We start from the raw sequence: 25,192 nt of genomic DNA, 5'->3' as shown, positions 1-25,192 counted from the left end.
TTCCTGCTCAGTGTGATTTAATTGAGACTGCGTCCATAGCAACCACACACCCAGGAGATTTATGTTTCCAAGACGAACTCAGACGTTCTGCTCATTAGTGGGACTACATCTGCTCATCTCCACCCTGAAGCCGCCTTTGTGTTCCACGCCTCTGGAAGCACGTTGGACAGCACTTGTGGCGTTTCGTAGAGCATATTGACAAGGTTTATGGATTATAAGAACCCTTTCTTAATCAAGAGAAACAAAACTCAACGTCCCGGCTAAAAAACGGTTGCATGCAACAGCGCCCTCTTTTGGAGCCTGTTTATACTACAGAAGAGACCGGATTTAAAATAAAAGACAACTATGGCAACACACTTAAACATTAAGGCTACAATAATTAACCCAATGAAGTTAAATGTAAACAAACAGTTAACAAAGATACATCTAATGGTCTAGTAAAAAAATACTAATGGTGTGTATGTTAACTAAGGCAATGGGGTTCAATATATCAAAAAATATTAATGTATACATGATGTATACATATAACAGGGGTTAGGGTTAGGGTTCAATTTAACCTAATTTATGCAATAAAATAATACTTCAAATGCAAACAACAGACTTTAAACATAATTTTTTAAATAATGGAAGGAACACAATAGAAAAAAGTATTTCAAAACATGAATCAATTTATTTACATTATAATTGTAGAGCTATAACTTTACAGATAAAAAAAGAAGAGTATCCTGCTAAACAAATGTACAAACCATAAATTTTCAATGTTGAACGCATAAAATGAAACGCAAAACTATTGCTTCAAGAAAATACGTAAGCTTTGAATCCAACTCTCTAAACCACTATCAAATATAAGTACCTAAAACGAATTTGTAACAAGACAGCAATAGATAAAAAGAGCACAGGAATGACATCAACTTAGGTGACATATCATACCACCAGGTGTGAGTGTGATTGGCCCTTACAAGCCCTTTTGAAAATCTGACATCACTAGTGGGCGTGTCCACCTAGTGATGTAAATGTCCCCTTTAAAAAACATCTCCCAAAAGAGTATTTTCATCTCATTGTACGACAGAATTCGATTTGATTTCCACCACAAAAGACTTGTTGTAACGTTTGAAACCTTGTGACCACTTTGCCCGCGTGGAACCAAAACCATTTGTTCAGTCAAACATTAAAAATAACATATTTAAAAAAAGTACCTAAATTCATTACGTCAAAGAACAGATATTTGTAACGATCTGGCCGTTACTTGTAAAGAGTATAACCAGAAACTATAATCAGAATCTGGAATATGCTTCAGCTGACCAAAACATTTGGTCAGCTGAAGCATATTCCAGATTCTGATTGGTTTGTGTGCAGGTAGTAAGAGTTCAAGAGATTTGACAAAGACCCTTTAAAGTAAAAAGATTTTCAGAAAACAATACATGGAATCAAAGCTGTCAAACAACCATAGCCAATACATGGATCAGAAAGCAGAACTCTCCTTATTTTAACACTATATACAATTTCAAAGGACCTTGTGTTAAGAAGAGGGTAAAACTAATTGTTCTTTAGAGGTCAATATTGAGATGATTTAATCAGTAGCGTGCGGTGACCCTAAATTTCAGTGTGGTAGAAACTACTGGCGTATGACCACACCCACAATTTGTTTTTGTAATATGTATATATTATATACATATATAATATTGTATTATATATATATGCTTCACATCACTCACATCCGTGGTTCATATATCCCCCCGTCCTGTTCACACACTTGCTCAAAAAAGTAGACATGGGAAACAAAACGCAGTGTTTCTCTTTGAGCAACCACATAGACATTATTTATTTTCATGCCATGCTCGGGAGAAAGTTATGTTGTAAGTTTTCCCCCTATCCTTCGTTTGTTGGATAATGTTTAGGTCCGTCTGGCCCAAGTTGTTTGATTTCTAACTTCTTTCAATTTTAACCTCTGAAATGTTTTTTTTAACAGAATCTCAACACTGTTAATCACTGGTGCAAAACCACTCGCCATATCTGCATCTGATATGGAAACGATGAAAGATACGCGTGGAATAATTTGAGGTCAAACAACAACAGTTCTAGAATATGACCGCGGGGCAGTCTACTTTACGACCATATAGGCGTCTTATAGCGCGGATTGCAATTCTTTTTGCAGCCTGCAGGGTTGAGCGATAAACATACGGAGGAATGCGGTCACTGAGCTGCCCTGCCCCAACATTGCCCACCATCATCCAAATTTTTAGGTCAAGAGACCAAAAATAGTTGGAAAGCGTACAGAAACTATAGATAGTTAGTCGGAAAATCACATTATTAAAAATAAACTTGGAGCAATGATTTACTGAGGAACTATTTTGTTGGGAGCATGCTTTTGCAGGGAGTTCTCTGCCGCACCTGCCCATACGGACGGCACGCGCCTGGATTAATACAGAAGGAACTGTTGGACCGCAGCTAAGACGAGACGTATCAGCTCGTTCAACCAATTAGAAACACAAATAAATTAAAAGAAAGACAACCAAGCAGGCGTCTTATCATAGATTAAAGACAAAAAAAAAAAGAGCAGAGAGAAATGATAATAAATACAGGAATAAAGATCATTCATGACACGAGCACAGCAGTAAATGGTCCCAATAAAAGTCTTGACATCACAAAATAAGTAAAACAAGAAAACACTGCAGAAGCAGATAGCAGCAAGTAAAGAAAGAATAGAACATGGACGGACTGACCGGTGAGCTGAGACCAGTGAATGGATCCAGAAACCAGTGGCCTCGGTAATGACCAGTATACACACACACACAAACCAGTGGCCTCGGTAATGACCAGTATACACACACACAAACCAGTGGCCTCGGTAATGACCAGTATGGACAGACATAAAGATGGCCTAGTTACTCTTTGTTCAAAATTGCACCCTGAGCTCCTGATGGTATTCCCATATTCCCCCCCCGATACCCGAGACGTTCGGGGCCCGCTTGGGGCCCTCTGGACTCCAACAGCGTTGATCGATCACTGAGCCGACCAATACGCTGAATCGTAGCGTATTGGTCGATCACTGAGCCGATCAATACGCTGCATCGTAGCGTATTGGTCGATCACTGAGCCGATCAATACGCTGCATCCCAGCGTATTGGTCGATCAGAGCCGATCAATACGCTGAATCGTAGCGTATTGATCGATCACTGAGCCGATCAATACGCTGCATCGTAGCGTGACTCACTGCTCACCTCTGATGTCATCGATCCTGAACCTCCAAACGGCCGATGGATCTCCGCTACACCGCCGTCTGCTCCACGTCCGTCACGTCTGTCATGGGGGTCTCACACTCGTCGGCGGTGGGGACGGCCTGGAAGCCGGCGGGGGCCCAAGCCCCCCGCGCCGCACGGCTCCGCAGGGTGGCGTGGACGAAGCCCAGGGGGACCGGCATCATGGCGAAGAGGATGAGCAGGGAGAGCAGCGCCAGGGCCCAGTCCGGGTACTGCAGCCTCTCCTCAGACGCCTGCAGAGAGTAGAGGCTCAACACACCGGACCGCCACCTCCACCACCTCCTCCACCTTCACCTCCACTCAACAGATCAGACCTCCTCCTCTCAACACATCAGACCTCCTCCTCCACCTCCTCCACTCAACACATCAGACCTCCTCCTCCACCATCTCCTCCACCTCCACTCAACACATCAGACCTCCTCCTCCACCTCCACCACCTCCACTCAACACACCGGACCACCACCTCCACCTCAGATCACCACCACCACCTCCTCTCAACACACCGGACCTCCACCTCCACCACCTTCACTCAACACATCAGACCTCCTCCTCCACCTCCACTCAACACACCGGACCTCCACCTCCACTGCCTCAGACCTCCTCCTCCACCTCCACTCAACACACCGGACCTCCACCTCCACTGCCTCAGACCTCCTCCTCCACCTCCACTCAACACACCGGACCACCACCTCCACCTCAGATCACCACCACCTCCTCCACCTCCACTCAACACACCGGACCTCCACCACCTCCTCCGCCTTCACCACCTCCTCGACCTCCACCACCACCTCCTCCACTATTCACATCGGACCTCCAACACGAGGACACCACGTCCACCACCTCCACTCAACACATCGGTCCTCCACCTCCACCACCACCATGAGGACCACCTCGCCCCAGAGGGCTACGTACCTTCTCCTGGCTCCAGGCCAGGTAGGTTGGTCTCTGGAGCACCATCCGGATGAGGCTGGCGCCCAGCAGCCCCAGCATGGCCAGCAGGCCCACGTACTTCCACAGGTACTTGTAGACGACGTTGGGACGCCAGCCCAGCATGCCCTCGATGTCGTCCAGGAACCTTCACACACGACCAGATGTCAGCACGCGGCCCACACCACCACCTTCAGCGCTTTAGAACCACACCTCTGGAAGGTGTGCGGGGGTGCTGGGGGCCCTCACCTGTCGGCGCCGTAGAGCCAGGACACGCTGAAGGTCTCACAGACCACCACCATGATGAGGGGCAGCGTCGCCGTGTAGTCGTCGAACATGCTCACAAAGTAGTTCCCGCAGCGCTGGGTGAAGAGCAGGCCAATCAGGAAGCCCAGGACGCTGCCGCCCACTGGGAGGAGGGGGGAGAGGTCTGTGAGGAACACACCCGCCGCCTCGCTAGCCAGAGACGGGTCCACACCCGGGGTCGGCCCGCGAGGGGGGGGGGCGTCCTACCCGTGAGCTTGGTCTTGTTGCGGGCCAGGACCTTGAAGCTGTCGGCCAGCGGCGCCAGGATGCCCTCCATGGTGCCGAACATGGTGCTGAGGCCCAGGTTCAGCAGCATGAGGAAGAAGAGGGCGGACCAGAAGGGGCTACCGGGGAGCAGGGACATGGCCTCTGTGAAGGCGATGAAGGCCAGGCCGGTGCCCTGTGCCCCCTGAGGAGAGGAGGAACATCCTTTAGGGCAGAAGAACCTCTCTCTTTCTTATCATCTTTTATCACATCTTCCCGGTCTGCCACTGGCCCCCATTCAGGGCAGGATGCACGACCTGCTGGGTGAACTGGTTCTATATCCTTCATGTTCAACTAATGCGGTGAAGGAGAAGCAGGACTCGGACCTTCTGCATCTCCTTCTCCAGGTCGCAGTCCGTCAGGTTCCAGGGGCCGCGGGCCCCGTGGGCGTGGAACCAGCTCCGGTACTCCTCCAGGCCCACAGAACCCGGCTCAGAGAGGTTGAAGCTGGGCACCCATCTCTCCTGTGGCCCGGGCCCAGCGCCGTACTGCTGGGAGAACAGCTCCACGTTGCTGCGGAGCAGAGGAGCCTGTTTATTGATGACATGGGACAGTACTACACCATCCGGCCCCCCCAGCCAGCGGGGGGCCGGAGCAGGAGGCGGTTACCTGGCAACACAGGTCATGACGGTGTTCTTGGCGCGGAAGCCGAGCACGGAGAAGACCACCAGCGTGGCGAGGAGCGAGGTCAGGAAGTTGATGAAGGACACGGTGAAGGCGTCACGGTGGCAGTTGTTGCTCCGGGGGTTGTAGGAGGAGTAGGCGATGACCGAGCCGAAGCCCAGGCCCAGGGCGAAGAACACCTGCGTGGCCGCCTGCCGCCACACCTGGACGCTGCCCCAGATCTCCAGCTGGGAGGGGTCAGAGGTCAGGGGTCAACCAAACACCCACAGACAGACTGTTATGTAATGTAAGGGTCATGTCGTAAAGTATCCCTTACCCTAACCCTGACCTGTGGACAATGCCCTCGCCCCTCCCCTCTCTCTCTCGCCCCTCCCTCTCTCGCCCCTCTCTCTCCTGCCCTCCCCCTCTCGCTCCTCTCTTGCTCCTCTCTCTCTCTCTCTCTCTCTCTCCCCCCTCCCCCCTCCCCCTCTCGCCCCATACCTTGGGGTAGAACATGTGGACGATGCCCTCGCCCCTCCCCTCTCACGCCCCTCTCTCGCCCCTCCCTCCCTCCCTCGCCCCTCTCTCCCTCTCTCGCCTCTCCCACTCTGCCCCCCCTCCCTCACCCGCCCCTCTCTCACCCCGTACCTTGGGGTAGAACATGTGGACGATGCCCTCCCGCGCCCCGTCCAGCAGCAGGCCTCGCACCAGGAAGCAGAGCAGCACCACGTAGGGGAAGATGGACGAGAAGTACATGACCTGCAGACAGGGAGCAGGTCAGAGGTCAGAGGTCAGTCAGTGGAACAAAAAGAGAAACCGTTTGACGCTTTACTACATGGAGGACATATTTATAGGTTCACTTTATAAATCCTCCGAGAGGGAAACTTCTTGAGCAACGCACACCGGTACAACCTACGACATTGGTGACCCTAACCCTGACCCTGACCCTGGTGTGTCTCTTGTTCGTCTGTGGGACCATCAGTATCTCATCAGTCCATCACGGGCGTCCCTTTAGAGACAGCCTCATCGCTGAACTCTGATACACAGGGCGGCTTTAAAAAGGAGAAGAGCAGGTAACCAAGGTAACCAAGGTAACCAAGGTAACCTAACAGCAGAGCTATTGGACCACAACGGGGAACCAGCTGCTCCATCTAAAGCTAAACCACCCCACAGGAAGTGAGTCCTTTGTTTTGAGGTTGATCTGCTCCAGGGGTGAGGGCGTACCTTGGCGGAGGTCTTGATGCCCTTGAACATGCCCAGGCACACGACGGTCCAGGCGGCCAGCAGACAGCAGGTGAGGGACAGGTTGAGCTGGCCCGTCTCCTCGATGGAGTCCGTGACGTCCAGCGCCGTGCGGTACCAGAAGAAGGTGGTGGGGGCGCTGGCCACACACTCCGCCACTGGGGCAACGACAACAAACGGTCTCAGGAGAAATGGTCTTAGTAACGTCACAATAATGCTGACCTAGAGGCAGTGGAGTACGGCACCCCTAGGGGTCATCTGGAGGACTGCAGGGGTACGGGGGGGTACGGGGGGGTACGGGGGTTGGTTAGTGTTAGAACGGTTCAGTGTCCGTCCTTACCCGTTATGTTGCCCTGTTCCGGACACTGTTCCCAAGGCAACGGGCTCTGGAAGGAGTTCCCCAGGTAGAAGAGACTCCAGCTGATGATAACGTTGTAGTAGACCGCCACGTAGAAACACACCTGCATGGGGAGACCAGCGGGAGGTCTTCTTTAGCTTGTAGCTAGAGCTTTGAAATTAACACATTGGCCCTTTGTGTTAGGGTTATATATGTATACACATATATATAAACAACGACTATATATATATATATATATATATATATATATATATAACTATTAGAGGGTTAGGGTTATGATATAACTAATGGGTGAAGCTGCCTAGTCAGTGCAGGTGTTATGGGCTCACCTGGGTTGGACATAACAAAGACAGAACTAGAGCGTTGCTCAGCAACCGAATGGAGGTCAGACCACGCCTGACCACAGAGCGTTGAGCAGGAACCAACGTCCTAGACGAGGCCACCAGTTCACCGGGAGCCGGTAAGAGAGACCCCGCCTCCGCGGAGCCCGTTGAGGACGTACCACGCAGCTGGAGTAGCCGATCCCGCACAGCTTGGGGGAGATGTGCTTCCACACCCCAATACTGCCCTGCCGGATGGACTGGCCCGCCGCCAGCTCCAGGAAGAACAGCGGGATTCCCACCAGCAGCATGAGCAGCACATAGAGGAGCAGGAACGCTCCTGAAGAGGAACGCTGAGTTAGAGTCACATAGAGGAGCAGGAACGCTCCTGAAGAGGAACGCTGAGTTAGAGTCACATAGAGGATCAGGAACGCTCCTGAAGAGGAACGCTGAGTTAGAGTCACATAGAGGAGCAGGAACGCTCCTGAAGAGGAACGCTGAGTTAGAGTCACATAGAGGAGCAGGAACGCTCCTGAAGAGGAACGCTGAGTTAGAGTCACATAGAGGATCAGGAACGCTCCTGAAGAGGAACGCTGAGTTAGAGTCACATAGAGGAGCAGGAACGCTCCTGAAGAGGAACGCTGAGTTAGAGTCACATAGAGGAGCAGGAACGCTCCTGAAGAGGAACGCTGAGTTAGAGTCACATAGAGGATCAGGAACGCTCCTGAAGAGGAACGCTGAGTTAGAGTCACATAGAGGATCAGGAACGCTCCTGAAGAGGAACGCTGAGTTAGAGTCACATAGAGGAGCAGGAACGCTCCTGAAGAGGAACGCTGAGTTAGAGTCACATAGAGGAGCAGGAACGCTCCTGAAGAGGAACGCTGTGTTAGTCACATAGAGGAGCAGGAACGCTCCTGAAGAGGAACGCTGTGTTAGTCACATAGAGGAGCAGGAACGCTCCTGAAGAGGAACGCTGAGTTAGAGTCACATAGAGGAGCAGGAACGCTCCTGAAGGGGAACGCTGTGTTAGTCACAGAGGAGCAGGAACGCTCCTGAAGGGGAACGCTGTGTTAGTCACAGAGGAGCAGGAACGCTCCTGAAGGGGAACGCTGTGTTAGTCACATAGAGGAGCAGGAACGCTCCTGAAGGGGAACGCTGTGTTAGTCACACACAGCGTCTGACCTCACCCTCCCATAGAGGTAGGAGAGGGTTAGTCACCCACAGCGTCTGCCCTCGACCTCGCCCTCGTCCTTTAACACAGGAGGCTCCACTAGGACCAGGGGGTCTGGGAGCGTTAGAATGTGTTGAGATGGAGAACTGAACGATAATTTTGGACTCCTCATCTTACACTTGAGTCGAGGCGTCCTGGATGCAGAGAGCAGGCAGCGCTTAGGAACCCGCCCCCACTAGAGGCCCCGCCCCCACTAGAGGCCCCGCCCCCACTAGAGGCCCCGCCCCCTGAAACCACAGCGCTCCCAAAGCAGGATCCACGTTCCCCCAGCCGCTGTCCTCACCTCCTCCGTTCTGGTGGCACAGGTAGGGGAACCGCCACACGTTGCCCAGGCCAACGCTGAAGCCCACCTGGGCCAGGAAGTACTCCACTTTGCTGTTCCAGCCGTCCCTGGCGGGCGGCTCCGACGGGCAGGAAGTCACCGGCAGCTCGCTGCTTCCTGCGGCGCCGTTGGCCCCTAACAGCGACGCCGCGACCTCTGCACCCTCCAGCGGCAAGGGCTGCTTCTCCATCTGAGGGGGGGGGCGGCAGTGTGTTAGCAGCAGCTAATGACTAGCAGCTAATGACTAGCAGCTAATGACTAGCAGCTAATGACTAGCAGCTAATGACTAGCCCCTTGTTGGTCCAAGCGTTTAACTACAGGACTGACATGTGTTCCACAGCAGAATTCTCTTCTGATGCTTTGCATGGGAACGTCAATAAAAAATGTATACATCATACAGATGTACAATATTATGGTAATAACCCTGATAATATCTTGGATTGTGCATCTATCAAATACATCAATATTGATATGATTATGACAAAATACTATCTCTCCCCCCCCCCCCCCCCCACACCCACACACACACACACACACACACACACACACACACACACCATGCACTACAACTAAGTGTTCATAAAATAATAGTGAATCTAAAAGAACAGAAGATAAGTGTTCTCACCAGACAGAGTCCTACAGACCGACTACAGAGAAAGGGAAGCGCAGACGCGCCAAGCGGGACTTGCGTAAAGATTGCGATCCTGCTATTTCTCATGCATCCTGAGCAGATAGGAGCGAAAGAGCTGCACGAGAACACCGCTAAAATAACGATTCAGCATCAGGACTTCGGTTAGAGCTCCGATGTGTGTACGCTCTGTCCGTGCGTCAGCTTCATGCAGTCCGTGTGTGAGGTTCATGTGCTCCACGATGCGTTGTTTCCGGATGATGCAATAGCCATGGTGACGGAGGCCCCGCCCAACCGGTCCAGACTGGAGGACCAACGATTAATCTAACAATATATCTAACTAACCCTAACCTTAACTAAAATAACAATAATCCTAACTAACAATGTATCTAACAAATCTTAACCTTATCGAACAATGTATCTTACTAACCCTAACCTTAACTAACAATGTATTTAACTACTCCTAACTAACAATGTATCTAACTAACCCTAACTAACAATGTATCTAACTAACCCTAACCCTTACTAACATAACCCTAACTTACAATGTAGGCCTATCTAACAAATCATAACCTTATCTAACAATGTATATAACTAACCCTAACCTACAATAAATCGAACTAATCCTAACCAACAATACATGTAACTAACCTAACCCTGACTAACCCTGTATCTAACTAACCCGAAGTCTAAGTAACAATGTATTTACCTAACCCTAACTAACAATGTATCTAACTAACCCTAAACACCCTGTATCTAACTAATACCTTGCGTGTATTCTGTGTTTAGGTATTCAGTCTGTTGTGAACTAGATAGTGACTGATTGACATAGCCTACTAACCTAACCCGCGGGTCCAAGTGAAAGCGTCTAAACTAAAGGATATACATCAAAGTGTCTAAAGGATATTAAATCAAAGCGTATATTATATTAAGGAGATAAATCAAAGCGTGATTATATTAAGGACATTTAATCAAAGCGTAATTATTTTAAGGACATCAATTCAAAGAGTCTGAAGGACTTTAATGTCTTTAGGCTCAGGAAAGTCAACACGTGGCAACTTCTGCCTAGTTTATTTTGATCGCAATGTTGACTGACTCTACTTAGTTAAGGGACATCTTGTATCCGTTATTTTAGCATAGCGCTTTATAACCATGGTCATCATTCTAAATAATATCGTACCAATCAAACCTTGAACTAGTTCTTTAACTAGTTGCGCTCTGCGCCACGTAGCACGCCACGGCACCAGTCTACCGTCCCGGTCCGTACCAGTCCGTACCATGCTGACCGGCCAACTGGAGGATCGATCACACATGAAACACACATATAAAGACAGAACAATACCTTTCTTCACAGGACTCAGATCTTTAAAGGGTTCAGGTCCTGAAGAGTCAGGTCCTGAAGATCATCCAGAGGCAACGCGCGGTGCAGCCAGTAGGCCCCGCCCACCGCCATGGCCCGACAGCGCTGCGAGCCTGCGATGCTCCTTTCTGTCGGACCTGAAACCTGCATGACGCGCAATGACGTGATAAACTCCTTGAGATGATAGTTCACATTAGAACATTTCATTGGCTCATGAAGGCGGATGATAATATAATTATAGTAGCATATAGTATATATAGTATAATTATAGTAGTATAATAGTATCAGTATATATATAATTATAGTAGTATAATAGTATCACTCTTAGACCGATTTATGTAAACCTTATCAACATGATTCATAAAATGTTCCATTTGTGTGTGAAAGGTCTGTGTGTGCGTGTGTGTGTTTGTTTGTGACTGTGTGTGTGTTTGTGACTGTGTGTGTGTGTGTGTGTGTGTGTGTGTGTGTGTGTGTGTGTGTGTGTGACTGTGTGTGTGTGTGTGTGTGTGTGTGAGTGTGTGTGTGTATGTGTGTCTGACTGTATGTGTGTCTGTTTGTGTGTGTGTGTGTGACTGTGTGTGTGTGCGTGTGTGACTGTCTTTGTGTGTGTGCAGGCGACTGTGTGTGTGTGTGTGTGTGTGTGTGTGTGTGTGTGCACTTTGCGATAAGGGAGAGAGAATGAGGTGAGAGATATTGAGATATTTGAGGCTTAGTGGAGCGCAGTGGGTGTGGCCAGAGAGACACGCCCCTTTCTAGAAGACCTTATAGCAATAAGAAAAGCAGGAGTTTCCACAAGGCTGACCTGAGAACCACATCCTACTCCCACTAAGGTAAGTTCATATCAGTAACTTATTATCTGTCCTGCACATTGCTTTTGTTATTATGATATGATATCACTTTAGACAAAGGACAAAAGCTTGGGTTTGCAGTTAACACATTAATCCATGAATACTCTTCCTAAGTCATGGTCTGGTTAAACCACATGCCGGGTCCTGGTCATCTCCAGGGAGGGCTGGTCAACATCAGGGCCGTCACAGCATAGGATCGGTATTATAACCGAGACACGACCTACAGAATTCACTGATGATGGTTGAGAAAGAGACTTTTATGTACAGGAAAGTTCAATACCTTACGTAGTCCGCACATTGTTCAATAGTTGTTAGATGCTTAGTAGACCTTAGTAATGCTTAGTAGACCAATCAGGTTCAAGGGAATTCAAACAGCAAAGTACAGCTTTCTCATTTGGACAACCTCAACACTCACTGAGACAGACCTCAGGTCAGACTGGGGACGTCCTGGAGACGACAGACCGGTTAGGTTGCTCTCAGCGAAACACACACACAGACAGACACACATCCGCACACACGCAAACACACACACACACACACACGCACACACACACAGTACTCCCAGTGAATGAGCGAGAGCGAGGGTTGGACAGGAGGTTAGCGTGGACTTCTACCAAAATAAGAGTCCTTACCGTGAAAGGACTGTTGAGTCACGTTGGTTATGAGGAGGGAGAATAATAGGAGTGGAACGCTGACTGATGAGGAGGCGTGGCTATAAAAGGACGATTAACATCACACTGTCATGACTGCACCCTGAACAGCCATACCTGAGAGGTGTATGGTGACAGGTATCAGAACAATGTTTCCTTTAGACTCACCATACACAACACAACAAATCACAACACAACACCATACACAACACGCAACAAAACACAACAAATCACAACACAACACAACACAACACAACACCATACACAACACAACACCATACACAACACAACAAATCACAACACCATACACAACACAACACAACACAACACCATACACAACACAACACCATACACAACACAACACAACACAACACAACACAACACCATACACAACACAACACAACACAACACAACACCATACACAACACAACACAACACAACACAACACCATACACAACACAACACCATACACAACACAACACAACACAACACCATACACAACACAACACCATACACAACACAACACAACACAACACAACACAACACCATACACAACACAACACAACACAACACAACACCATACACAACACAACACCATACACAACACAACAGCATACACAACACAACACAACACAACACCATACACAACACAACACCATACACAACACAACACCATACACAACACGCAACAAAACACAACAAATCACAACACCATACACAACACAACACAACACAACACAACACCATACACAACACAACACAACACAACACAACACAACACCATACACAACACAACACCATACACAACACAACAGCATACACAACACAACACAACACAACACAACACCATACACAACACAACACCATACACAACACAACACCATACACAACACGCAACACAACACAACACAACACAACACCATACACAACACAACACCATACACAACACGCAACAAAACACAACAAATCACAACACCATACACAACACAACACCATACACAACACAACACCATACACAACACAACACCATACACAACACAACACAACAAATCACAACACCATACACAACACAACACCATACACAACACAACACCATACACAACACAACACAACACAACAAATCACAACACCATACACAACACAACACCATACACAACACAACACCATACACAACACAACACAACACAACAAATCACAACACCATACACAACACAACACCATACACAACACAACACCATACACAACACAACACAACACAACACAACACAACACCATACACAACACAACACCATACACAACACAACAGCATACACAACACAACACAACACAACACAACACCATACACAACACAACACCATACACAACACAACACCATACACAACACGCAACACAACACAACACAACACAACACCATACACAACACAACACCATACACAACACGCAACAAAACACAACAAATCACAACACCATACACAACACAACACCATACACAACACAACACCATACACAACACAACACAACACAACAAATCACAACACCATACACAACACAACACCATACACAACACAACACCATACACAACACAACACAACAAATCACAACACCATACACAACACAACACCATACACAACACAACACCATACACAACACAACACAACACAACAAATCACAACACCATACACAACACAACACCATACACAACACAACACCATACACAACACAACACAACACAACAAATCACAACACCATACACAACACAACACCATACACAACACAACACCATACACAACACAACACAACAAATCACAACACCATACACAACACAACACCATACACAACACAACACCATACACAACACAACACAACACAACAAATCACAACACCATACACAACACAACACCATACACAACACAACACCATACACAACACAACACCATACACAACACAACACCATACACAACACAACACCATACACAACACAACACAACACAACACCATACACAACACAACACCATACACAACACAACACAACACAACAAATCACAACACGCAACAAAACACAACAAATCACAACACCATACACAACACAACACAACACAACAAATCACAACACAACACCATACACAACACAACACCATACACAACACAACACCATACACAACACAACACAACACAACACAACACAACACCATACACAACACAACACCATACACAACACGCAACACAACACAACACAACACAACACCATACACAACACAACAAATCACAACAGCATACACAACACAACACAACACCATACACAACACAACACAACACCATACACAACACAACACAACACCATACACAACACAACACACAACAACACCATACACAACACACAACACAACAAATCACAACACAACACATCACAACACAACACCATACACAACACAACAAATCACAACACCATACACAACACAACAAATCACAACACAACACCATACATAACACAACACAACACACCACACACACAACACCATACACAACACAACACAACACCATACACAACACAACACAACACCATACACAACACAACACAACACAACACAACACAACACCATACACAACACAACACAACACAACACAACACAACACCATACACAACACAACACAACACCATACACAACACAACACAACACAACACAACACAACACAACACCATACACAACACAACACAACGCAACACAACACAACACCATACACAACACAACACAACACCACAACACCTGACCCCTCCCTCCTCTTCAGATTGTGGGTCTCAGTTCCCGGACAATTTGGACAAAGTCTCTTTTTGCTCCAAATGAAACAAGCTCAAGCTATCTTGAAAACTTTATTTATTTCCCAGGTTATGAAGGAGAACCTCATCAAGGAGAACCTCAACAAAGAGAACCCAATCCAGGAGAACCTCAACAAAGAGAACCCCATCAGAGAACCTCAACAAAGAGAACCCCATCAGAGAACCTCAGCAAAGAGAACCCCATCAGAGAACCTCAGCCAGCCAGTCAGACCGGCCCCATCGCCCACTGCCATGACAAGCAAACCAAAATATATCGTTAATGTGAGTACTCAGTACCATGATACTCCTCTGATCGTTAATGTGAGTACTCAGTACCATGATACTCCTCTGATCGTTAATGTGAGTACTCAGTACCATGATACTCCTCTGATCGTTAATGTGAGTACTCAGTACCATGATACTCCTCTGATCGTTAATGTGAGTACTCAGTACCATGATACTCCTCTGATCGTTAATGTGAGTACTCAGTACCATGATACTCCTCTGATCGTTAATGTGAGTACTCAGTACCATGATACTCCTCTGATCGTAAATGTGAGTACTCAGTACCATGATACTCCTCTGATCGTTAATGTGAGTACTCAGTACCATGATACTCCTCTGATCGTTAATGTGAGTACTGAGTACCATGATACTCCTCTGATCGTTAATGTGAGTACTCAGTACCATGATACTCCTCTGATCGTTAATGTGAGTACTCAGTACCATGATACTCCTCTGATCGTTAATGTGAGTACTCAGTACCATGATACTCCTCTGATCGTTAATGTGAGTACTGAGTGCCATGATACTCCTCTGATCGTTAATGTGAGTACTCAGTACCATGATACTCCTCTGATCGTTAATGTGAGTACTCAGTACCATGATACTCCTCTGATCGTTAATGTGAGTACTCAGTACCATGATACTCCTCTGATCGTTAATGTGAGTACTCAGTACCATGATACTCCTCTGATCGTTAATGTGAGTACTCAGTACCATGATACTCCTCTGATCGTTAATGTGAGTACTCAGTACCATGATACTCCTCTGATCGTTAATGTGAGTACTCAGTACCATGATACTCCTCTGATCGTTAATGTGAGTACTCAGTACCATGATACTCCTCTGATCGTAAATGTGAGTACTCAGTACCATGATACTCCTCTGATCGTTAATGTGAGTACTCAGTACCATGATACTCCTCTGATCGTTAATGTGAGTACTGAGTACCATGATACTCCTCTGATCGTTAATGTGAGTACTCAGTACCATGATACTCCTCTGATCGTTAATGTGAGTACTCAGTACCATGATACTCCTCTGATCGTTAATGTGAGTACTCAGTACCATGATACTCCTCTGATCGTTAATGTGAGTACTCAGTACCATGATACTCCTCTGATCGTTAATGTGAGTACTCAGTACCATGATACTCCTCTGATCGTTAATGTGAGTACTCAGTACCATGATACTCCTCTGATCGTTAATGTGAGTACTCAGTACCATGATACTCCTCTGATCGTTAATGTGAGTACTGAGTGCCATGATACTCCTCTGATCGTTAATGTGAGTACTCAGTACCATGATACTCCTCTGATCGTTAATGTGAGTACTCAGTACCATGATACTCCTCTGATCGTTAATGTGAGTACTCAGTACCATGATACTCCTCTGATCGTTAATGTGAGTACTCAGTACCATGATACTCCTCTGATCGTTAATGTGAGTACTGAGTGCCCTGATACTTCTGTGATCATTAATGTGAGTACTGAGTGCCCTGATACTTCTGTGATCATTAATGTGAGTACTGAGTGCCCTGATACTTCTGTGATCATTAATGTGAGTACTGAGTGCCCTGATACTTCTGTGATCATTAGTGACCAGCAGGGGGGTCTATCAACAAACCTCTGATAGACCCCATCCTATTGGTCTAGATTCTAGAGCAAGTTAAAGGGACACTGTGTAACATTTTAAGTAATTTATTACCTCAAATCAACGTATTCATTCATAAACAAGTCCTCATTGGTGTAAAATTATCTCTGCCAAAAATCGCACTTATCCTCCTGAGCGAAGAATAATTAATATGTAGTTACATAGGACGGGTAAGCTTCATGGAGGCTTCCATGTTCTTCCGGTCTATGAACTGCCGAGAGGGACAAAGAGCACTACGTGGTTCAGGTAATGCAAACGCGTTTTCACTCTGAGCCAGCGTGAATGATGACTGAAATACTTCACTATCTTGCTCGAGGAATTACTCATGCATCATTAGCTTACACTAATGATTCACTGCAGTTTGAAATAACGAACCTCATCATCACTCGAATGACTCGATGAGGTGGCATTGGATGTCATGACAGCTTCTTGGCACATACTGCCCACCGTAGTTTTAGAACAAGCGAGCACTATTAGTTTGAATGCAATATACAATTGTACCACTAGATGGGAGTAATCTTTACACAGTGTCCCTTTAAAGTTAGGGTCTCAAACACAAATGGAAACGGGACAAAAGGATGGAAGCGTTGAGGCTTTTATCCAAAGGGCCGTAGACTAAGTTGGTTTGTCAGAGGAGCCCGAGGCTGAGCCTAGTCTTAGGTTGAGGCTGAGCCTAGTCTTAGGTTGTAGGGGGCGTTGCTGAAGGTGTGGCTCAGTCCAGGTTCCTCTCCCCTCCAGCACCTGCTGACCTTCTCGCTGCGGAGCGAGGTGGCGGACGTGGAGGCCGCCCGGACACGCCTCTGCCAGCTGGCCAAGGCCGACAAGCTGTGGAGCCAGTGCATGGTCCTGGAGGTGGGGCCCGCCGCCCTCCGGCTGCTGGACATCCAGACCAAGGTCCGTCTGCTGGGGGACCGCCGGGGTCTGGGGGACCGCCGGGTCTGGGGGACCCCCGGGTCTAGGGGACCCCCGGGGTCTGGGGGACCACCGGGTCTGGGGGACCGCCGGGTCTAGGGGACCATCGGGGTCTGGAGGACTGCCGGGGTCTGGGTGACCCCCGGGGTCTGGGGGACCCCCGGGGTTCGGGGGACCACCGGGGTCTGGGGGACCACCGGGGTCTAGGGGACCCCCGGGGTCTGGGGGACAATCGGGGTCTGGGTGACCATCGGGGTCTGGGGGACCCCCGGGGTCTGGGGGACCCCCGGGGTCTAGGGGTCCCCAGGGTTTGAGCTGGGGGGTCCCCCAGGGTCTGAGCTGGGGCTGGGGGGTCCCCCTGGGTCTGAGCTGGGGCTGGGGACCCTTGGGATCCACCATGAGGTGGATCCAAAGGGTCCACCTCATGGGGGTCTTGGCCAACCCCAAGACCTGACCAACCCCAGGTCTTGGGGTTGGTCAGGGGTTGGAGGCTCACGTCACAACTCCTTCATTAGTCTGCATAAAGCTGAAGGAATTAAACCGGTCTTCCTGTTATTGGTTCATCCTTCCCCTGACGGTCGGTGGTTTCTGTTAGTGGTTTGAATGGTTTCAGTGGAAACCATTGGGTCTATAAATTAAAGATAAAACATAAAGTAACTAAAAGACTGAAAGGGCGGGCCTAGTCCTGGTTGTGGGCGGCTGAGTGACGGCTCCCCTGGCCAACAGGAGGAGCTGGAGCGTTACCCTGTGGGCGTGGTCCATCGCTGCGACGCCATCTTCTCCGTGCCCGAGTTCCCCAGCCTGCTGCTTCTGGTCTGCGGCTCGGACCAGGAGAGCTCTGACGTGCTGTTCTTCAGCTGCGAGGCGGTGAGCCACTCGTACGGTTCTTAGGACGGCTCTCTGGTGTCACGTGTTGTAGTGTTGAAACGCTGGATGAACATGAAGATGTCCTCATAGGCCAAGAGGATCCGCGATGACATCACACTCGTGGTTTCGCCCTCGCCCTCCAATAGGAACACGGAGACGCCAGAGGCACTCAGGTAATTATGAGCACTAGTCACACTAGTGGGTTGGGTAATTGACCCGTAATAGACTGTAGGGCCTTGATTGGGACATTCTATTCAGTGTTCAACACAGAGAGAGAGAGAGAGAGAGAGAGAGAGAGAGAGAGAGAGAGAGAGAGAGAGAGAGAGAGAGTAGGTAGGGAGGGGCATACACATAGGGGTGTGTAAGCAGCTGAGAGGGAGTGAGGGAGGACCAACCGGTTTGACCAGTTTTCTACATAACTTAAGGAGGTGTGACAGAGAGAGAACAGAGGAGAGAGAGAGTCCAAGAGAGAAAGAGAGAGAGATACACACTCACACAGAGAGAGACAGAGAGCACAGATGAGAGAGTGAGAGAGAGAGACAGAGAGAGTGAGATAGAGAGACAGAGAGAGAGACAGAGAGTGAGAGAGAGAGAGACAGAGAGAGTGAGAGAGAGAGAGAGTGACAGAGATAGTGAGAGAGAGAGACAGAGAGACAGAGACAGAGAGACAGAGAGAGAGAGACAGAGAGAGAGAGAGAGAGAGACAGAGAGAGAGACAGAGAGAGAGAGAGAGAGAGAGAGAGAGAGAGAGAGAGAGAGAGAGAGAGAGAGAGAGAGAGAGAGAGAGAGTGGCAGTGTTGGGGCTAGTGACCCAAACCGAGTGTAGAGCGCCTCCAGTTTGTGGCTCCAGCTGTACCCAGAGGACGAGCGATACGGTAAGACAATCTCCCTTACTTGAGGATATCCCTGTGATTGAGGATCAATCCCAGGGATTGATCTGCAGTCTGTGGTATCAGCCTGCCCTCCATTGGGAGGTCAGCTGAATTATATTTTATATACTTCATACTGTTGTAAAAGGAAGGAACAAGTTAGTTCCTAATTCAATTGAAAGTCATTGAGTTGAGTTGGGAACTTGTTTGAATCCCTTCCTCTTCCCCCGTTCTGTGTGGAACTCGTTCTACAGGAGCTCTGAGTGTGTGTTCTGCTCATCCTGTTGATTCGGTTGGCTCTTTATCTCTTCTTTGTTATCCGTCGGCTGATGTGGAAGCGACCAGTTTAAGCTCAATAGTCTGAACTGTAGAATGCTGGGCATGGTATGACCGCGGTCGCCTCTGAGTTTGGTCTGGAATGATGGGCAGCTGCCCTGGGCGCCTTGAGACTGGAACACACCTGGAGAACGAGGCTGTTTCTCTCGATGGCACCGGGAGTCCCACCTGACCCAGGCCGGACTCGCGGCCACATGGGCGGGTCTTTGTGTACTCAACAGCTTAGTGAGAGATGGTTGTCAGTGACAACAAAGCTGCTCTGTCCTTTAAAGAACGGAGCTATAGTCTGAGTAGTCTCTGACAAGAATTGTGTGTCTGTGAAGGTCTGTGTTGTATAGCCTCTTCTCTTGTTTGTACTGTAAAACGTTGTTATTATCTGTTTAAGTGAAGGTGAGGCTGAAACAGGAGGAGCCGCTGTCCTCCTCACAGCATCACTAGCTCTCTGTGTCTCCAGGCTGTCTGTCTCCAGGCTGTCTGTCTCCAGGCTGTCTGTCTCCAGGCTGTCTGTCTCCAGGCTGTCTGTCTCCAGGCTGTCTGTCTGCAGGCTGTCTGTCTCCAGGCTGTCTGTCTCCAGGCTGTCTGTCTGCAGGCTGTCTGTCTGCAGGCTGTCTGTCTGCAGGCTGTCTGTCTCCAGGCTGTCTGTCTCCAGGCTGTCTGTCTCCAGGCTGTCTGTCTGCAGGCTCTCTGTGTCTCCAGGCTGTCTGTCTCCAGGCTGTCTGTCTGCAGGCTGTCTGTCTCCAGGCTGTCTGTCTGCAGGCTGTCTGTCTCCAGGCTGTCTGTCTGCAGGCTGTCTGTCTGCAGGCTGTCTGTCTGCAGGCTGTCTGTCTGCAGGCTGTCTGTCTCCAGGCTGTCTGTCTCCAGGCTGTCTGTCTGTCTGTCTCCAGGCTGTCTGTCTGCAGGCTGTCTGTCTGCAGGCTGTCTGTCTGCAGGCTGTCTGTCTGCAGGCTGTCTGTCTGCAGGCTGTCTGTCTGCAGGCTGTCCTCAAGACAACATTACTAAGGTTCTCCTCTGTCCCTCTCCAGGTTTGCTCAGAGTGCAGAGAACATGATCGACCCCTACGGAATACCGAGCCCCCCCATCGCCCACGCCCCCAACGCCCCGCCCGCCTGCCCCCCCCCCTTACCCCGGACCCAGAGGTAGGGGCTGTTTGCTTTCACACGGGGGGGGGGGGGGGGAGAGAGAGACAGAGAGAGAGAGAGAGAGAGAGGGACAGGAGAGAGAGAGAGAGAGAGACAGAGACAGAGACAGAGAGAGAGAGAGAGAGAGACAGAGACAGAGACAGAGAGAGAGAGAGAGACAGAGACAGAGAGAGAGAGAGAGAGAGACAGAGAGAGAGAGAGAGAGAGAGAGAGAGAGAGAGAGAGAGAGAGAGAGAGACAGGAGAGAGAGAGAGAGAGAGAGAGAGAGAGAGAGAGAGAGAGAGAGAGAGAGAGAGAGAGAGAGAGAGAGAGAGAGAGAGAGAGAGAGAGAGAGAGAGAGAGAGAGAGAGAGAGAGAGAGAGAGAGAGGTGTGGAAGGTACAGTGAAGTATTTAAGGTTGAAGGATTTCAGGAGCACAGAGATTGCATTGTTTGTTTTTGAGATGGGTGGGGGGAGATGTGGGTAGGTGTGTGCGTGCGTGCGTGCGTGCGTGCGTGCGTGCGTGCGTGCGTGCGTGCGTGCGTGCGTGTACACATGATGGAGGTGGAGGGTGCGTGGGAGTCGTTCGCGACAGCGTGAGCGGTTAAAGACTAAATGGATGAGGTAATGTTCCCTAACACTAACCCATTCACTAACCCTAACCCATTAACTAACCTTAACCCTACCCCTACCCATAACCCACTAACTAACCCTAACCCTACTCCTACTCCTAACCCACAAACTAACCCTAACCCTACCCCTATCCCACTAACTAACCCGGACCCTACCCTTAACCCACTAACTAACCCGGACCCTACCCTTAACCCACTAACTAACCCGGACCCACTAACTAACCCTAACCCTCTGCTCCCTGACAGCTAACGGTGTAAGCGGAGGAGCTGACATCTCCTTCCTGAGGGCCGACAGAGAAGTGGTACGTCCCGGACTGCTCCATTCACAGCTAACACCTGGGGTTGCTGAGTAGGAGGGATCACGAGAGGGGTTAGTGAATGGGTTAGGGTTAATGAATGGTTAAAGGGGACCTATTATGCTTTTTCGACTTTTATGACCTGTAAACTTTGTTGTAATGATTGATAGTCAAGTTTAACTATACTAAAGTCTCAAATAATGCCGCACATGCATTTCGACGTATTCCCTGCTGACAGTCTGGGGTGGCTGTGCAGAGCGCTAAACACTCGGGACAACGTTTGCGATTCACTTGTTCACATTTCCGGGAAATCATTTACGTAGTCACTCCTGCCGCGCCCCCATATGCCTGGTCAAATCTGCCCGTGCGCGCGCCTCAAGGAAGGTAACCAATCACAACGGAGTTGGGTTGGCAGGAGGGGGGCGAGGGGGCGGAGAAGGACGAAATGGAGCGTTGACAGAGAAGGCTGTAAGCGCCCAGATGAGAGGAAGAGTTTCCCGAAAATCTACATCGTTTTTTGTGCTGTGATTCGTGTCAGGTTGCGCTATAGGAGTCATTAATTAGAAATTAAGACCAGAAAAGTAGTATAATAGGTCCTCTTTAAGGGTTGGTGAATGGTTAAGGGTTGGTGAATGGGTTAGGGTTAGTGAAACGTTAGTAAATAAACATTAACGTTATTGAATGGGTTAGGGTTGGTGAATGGGTTAGGGTTGGTGAATGGGTTAGGGTTGATGAATGGGTTAGGGTTAGTGAATGGGTTAGGGTTGGTGAATGGGTTAGGGTTGGTGAATGGGTTAGGGTTAGTGAAACGTTAGTAAATAAACATTAACGTTATTGAATGGGTTAGGGTTAGTGAATGGGTTAGGGTTAGTGAATGGGTTAGGGTTAGTGAATGGGTTAGGGTTAGTGAATGGGTTAGGGTTAGTGAATGGGTTAGGGTTAGTGAATGGGTTAGGGTTGGTGAATGGGTTAGGGTTGGTGAATGGGTTAGGGTTAGTGAATGGGTTAGGGTTAGTGAATGGGTTAGGGTTAGTGAATGGGTTAGGGTTGGTGAATGGGTTAGGGTTAGTGAATGGGTTAGGGTTGGTGAATGGGTTAGGGTTAGTGAATGGGTTAGGGTTGATGAATGGGGGAGGGTTAGTGAATTGGTAAGGGTTAGTGAATGGGTTAGGGTTAGTGAATGGGTTAGGGTTAGTGAATGGGTAAGGGTGAGTGAAACGTTAGGAAATAAACATTAACGTGGTGAATGGGGGACGTTGAATGTGTTTGTACTTCCTGTTCGTCTCCAGAGGATTCTCAACCACTGCTTCGACGACATGGAGAGCTTCCTGTCCCGACTGCAGCAGGCCGCCGAGGCAAACGGCGCCCTGAGCCTGAAGAAGAAGAAGAAGAAGAAAAGCAAAAAGCAAATGGCAGAAGGTAAAGGAATACAAAGCTAACCCTAAGCTAACCCTTAAGCTTACCCTAAGGTAAAGGAATACAAAGCTAACCTAATCTAATAAGTGTAGAAGCTAAAGGTATACGAAGCTAACCCTCAGCCTACCAGGAGGAGTTGAGTATCTTGCTGTCAGAACTCATTCTGTCCCGTTCCCTTGACAACAGATGACCTCCTGGCAGGCCGCGCCCGCCCCCCGTCCCAGGAGGAGTTCCTGGATATATTCCAGAAGTTTAAATACTGCTTCTGCCTCCTGGTGAGAGAAAGTCTAATCACATCTGAATGTTGGCCTACACCTCTTTTGTCTGTCTGGCTCTAACTTGGTAGCTCTCTCTCTCTCCCCCGCTCTCTCTCTGTCTCTCTCTCTCCCCCTCTCTCTCTCTCTCTCCCTCTCTCTCTCCCGCTTTCTCTCTCTCCCTCTCTGTCTCTCTCCCTCTCTCTCTCTTTCTTTCTCTCTCTCTTTCTCTCTCTCTCTTTCTCCCTCCCTCCCGCCCTCTCTCTCTCTCTCTCTCTCTCTCTCCCTCCCTCCCTCTCTCTCTAGGCCCGTCTGAAGTCCGCCATCGCCAGCCCCTCATCCCAGGAGTTGGTCCACTACCTCTTCAGGCCTCTGGATATGGTGAGTGAGCCTAACCGTCTACTAACCCTAACCATGACCCTATACTAACCCTAGTATCACTCTGGGAGGACGACTGTGTGCATCAGCATGTTGTTTGTCTAAACAGTGGAACGCTCCTAGTTGCATTTTGCCGGCTGCTGTTTACACAAAGCAGAGTTGGCCGGGGAGCGGGTGCTCTGGGCTCGTTTGGGACGTTCTAACCTCTATCTGCTAACTCTAACTCTACGTCCCTCTATCTGCCAGTTACCTGGTGTTTCTACAATAAAACCTTCAAACCAAGGCTATGACTAAACATTAAAGGTCTCCCTTTGGTTCTCTTGTTGACATTGGCACGGTGTGTCTGTGTGCTGACTGCTACCACTCCTTTGTAGAGAAAGGGAGAGAGCACGAGACCTCATTGTCTCTGCGATTATGTGATTATTATATGATTAGGGGACTATTATCATACGAATATGTGAAACTATGATCAATACTATTACAATAAATTAATCTCCTTCTGCTTTGTGAAGGTGAATGTATTACAACTTGGCTAAAACGTAATTATAAACATGATTGCAAATATTGCCAGAAAGATATTAGAATTAGACTATTAGACTAAAAGGATTTGTAGAAACAAAAATGAATCACGTAACTCGGAAAAAGCTATATTTTTTTCTTCTGTGTATTTCTGTGTGTGTGTCTGCGTGCCTACATGTCTGTCCGTGTGTGTCTGCATGTGTGTGTGCCTGTGTGTGCGTCTGTGCATGTGTCTGTGTGTGTGCCTGTGTGTGTGTGTGTGCCTGTGTGTGTGTGTGCGTGTGCGTGTGTGTGTGCCTGTGTGTGTGTGTGCGCGTGTGTGTGCCTGTGTGTGCCTGTGTGTGTGTGTGCGTGTGTGTGCGTGCGTGTGCAGGTGGTGAGGACCACAGGGGGTCCGGCCTTGGGGGCCTCGGTGTCCAGTCCGGCCCTGAGCAGCGCGGCCGTCTCCCTGCTGAGGGCCACGCTGGGGGAGGAAGAGAAGCAGCTCTGGACGTCCCTGGGGCCCAACTGGACGCTGGGCCGG

General features: G+C 48.8%; 2 protein-coding genes across 3 annotated transcripts in view; one reads left to right on the top strand and one right to left on the bottom strand.

The window, feature by feature from the left end:
- Nucleotides 1-650: 650 nt before the first annotated feature.
- LOC132446560 (sodium-dependent neutral amino acid transporter B(0)AT2-like) lies at nucleotides 651-10,940 on the bottom strand. 2 transcript variants are annotated; one of them, XM_060036870.1, is made up of 12 exons: nucleotides 10,804-10,940; nucleotides 8,795-9,023; nucleotides 7,463-7,620; nucleotides 6,943-7,063; nucleotides 6,585-6,760; nucleotides 6,009-6,119; nucleotides 5,367-5,608; nucleotides 5,084-5,270; nucleotides 4,701-4,902; nucleotides 4,437-4,596; nucleotides 4,173-4,335; nucleotides 651-3,493 (listed from the first exon to the last, which is right to left on the bottom strand). In XM_060036870.1, exons 2-12 carry the CDS (start codon nucleotides 9,021-9,023, stop codon nucleotides 3,269-3,271), a joined length of 1,974 nt encoding a protein of 657 aa, XP_059892853.1. In that variant the 5' UTR covers nucleotides 10,804-10,940; the 3' UTR covers nucleotides 651-3,268. The 2 variants fall into 2 exon arrangements, with proteins under 2 accessions (XP_059892853.1, XP_059892852.1); XM_060036869.1 differs by lacking the exon at nucleotides 10,804-10,940 and adding an exon at nucleotides 9,459-10,722.
- A 584-nt stretch (nucleotides 10,941-11,524) lies between these two features.
- The window catches only part of LOC132446558 (epidermal growth factor receptor kinase substrate 8-like protein 1), an 18,557-nt gene continuing 4,889 nt past the window's right edge, over nucleotides 11,525-25,192 (top strand). The window contains 12 exon segments of the mRNA XM_060036868.1: nucleotides 11,525-11,654; nucleotides 15,207-15,419; nucleotides 17,811-17,966; nucleotides 18,711-18,851; nucleotides 18,942-19,024; nucleotides 21,079-21,163; nucleotides 21,165-21,192; nucleotides 22,053-22,108; nucleotides 23,392-23,521; nucleotides 23,705-23,793; nucleotides 24,079-24,153; nucleotides 25,043-25,191. Coding sequence (XP_059892851.1) covers nucleotides 15,210-15,419; nucleotides 17,811-17,966; nucleotides 18,711-18,851; nucleotides 18,942-19,024; nucleotides 21,079-21,163; nucleotides 21,165-21,192; nucleotides 22,053-22,108; nucleotides 23,392-23,521; nucleotides 23,705-23,793; nucleotides 24,079-24,153; nucleotides 25,043-25,191 — 1,202 coding nt within the window. The 5' untranslated portion in view covers nucleotides 11,525-11,654; nucleotides 15,207-15,209.

The sequence above is a fragment of the Gadus macrocephalus genome, chromosome 18, assembly GCF_031168955.1.
Source record: "Gadus macrocephalus chromosome 18, ASM3116895v1".
Taxonomy (NCBI): Eukaryota; Metazoa; Chordata; class Actinopteri; order Gadiformes; family Gadidae; genus Gadus; species Gadus macrocephalus.
This window is presented reverse-complemented; position numbering and strand designations above follow the sequence as displayed.

Bases quoted from the DNA above. Each gene is read 5' to 3' on its own strand.
- LOC132446560 (XM_060036869.1), bottom strand. From the start codon at position 9,551: ATGAGAAATAGCAGGATCGCAATCTTTACGCAAGTCCCGCTTGGCGCG. The intron at 7,621-8,794 runs GTGAGGACAGCG...GTTCCTCTTCAG, and splicing joins GTGCCACCAGAACGGAGGAG to GAGCGTTCCTGCTCCTCTAT. The intron at 4,903-5,083 runs GTCCGAGTCCTG...TCCTCTCCTCAG, and splicing joins TGGAGAAGGAGATGCAGAAG to GGGGCACAGGGCACCGGCCT.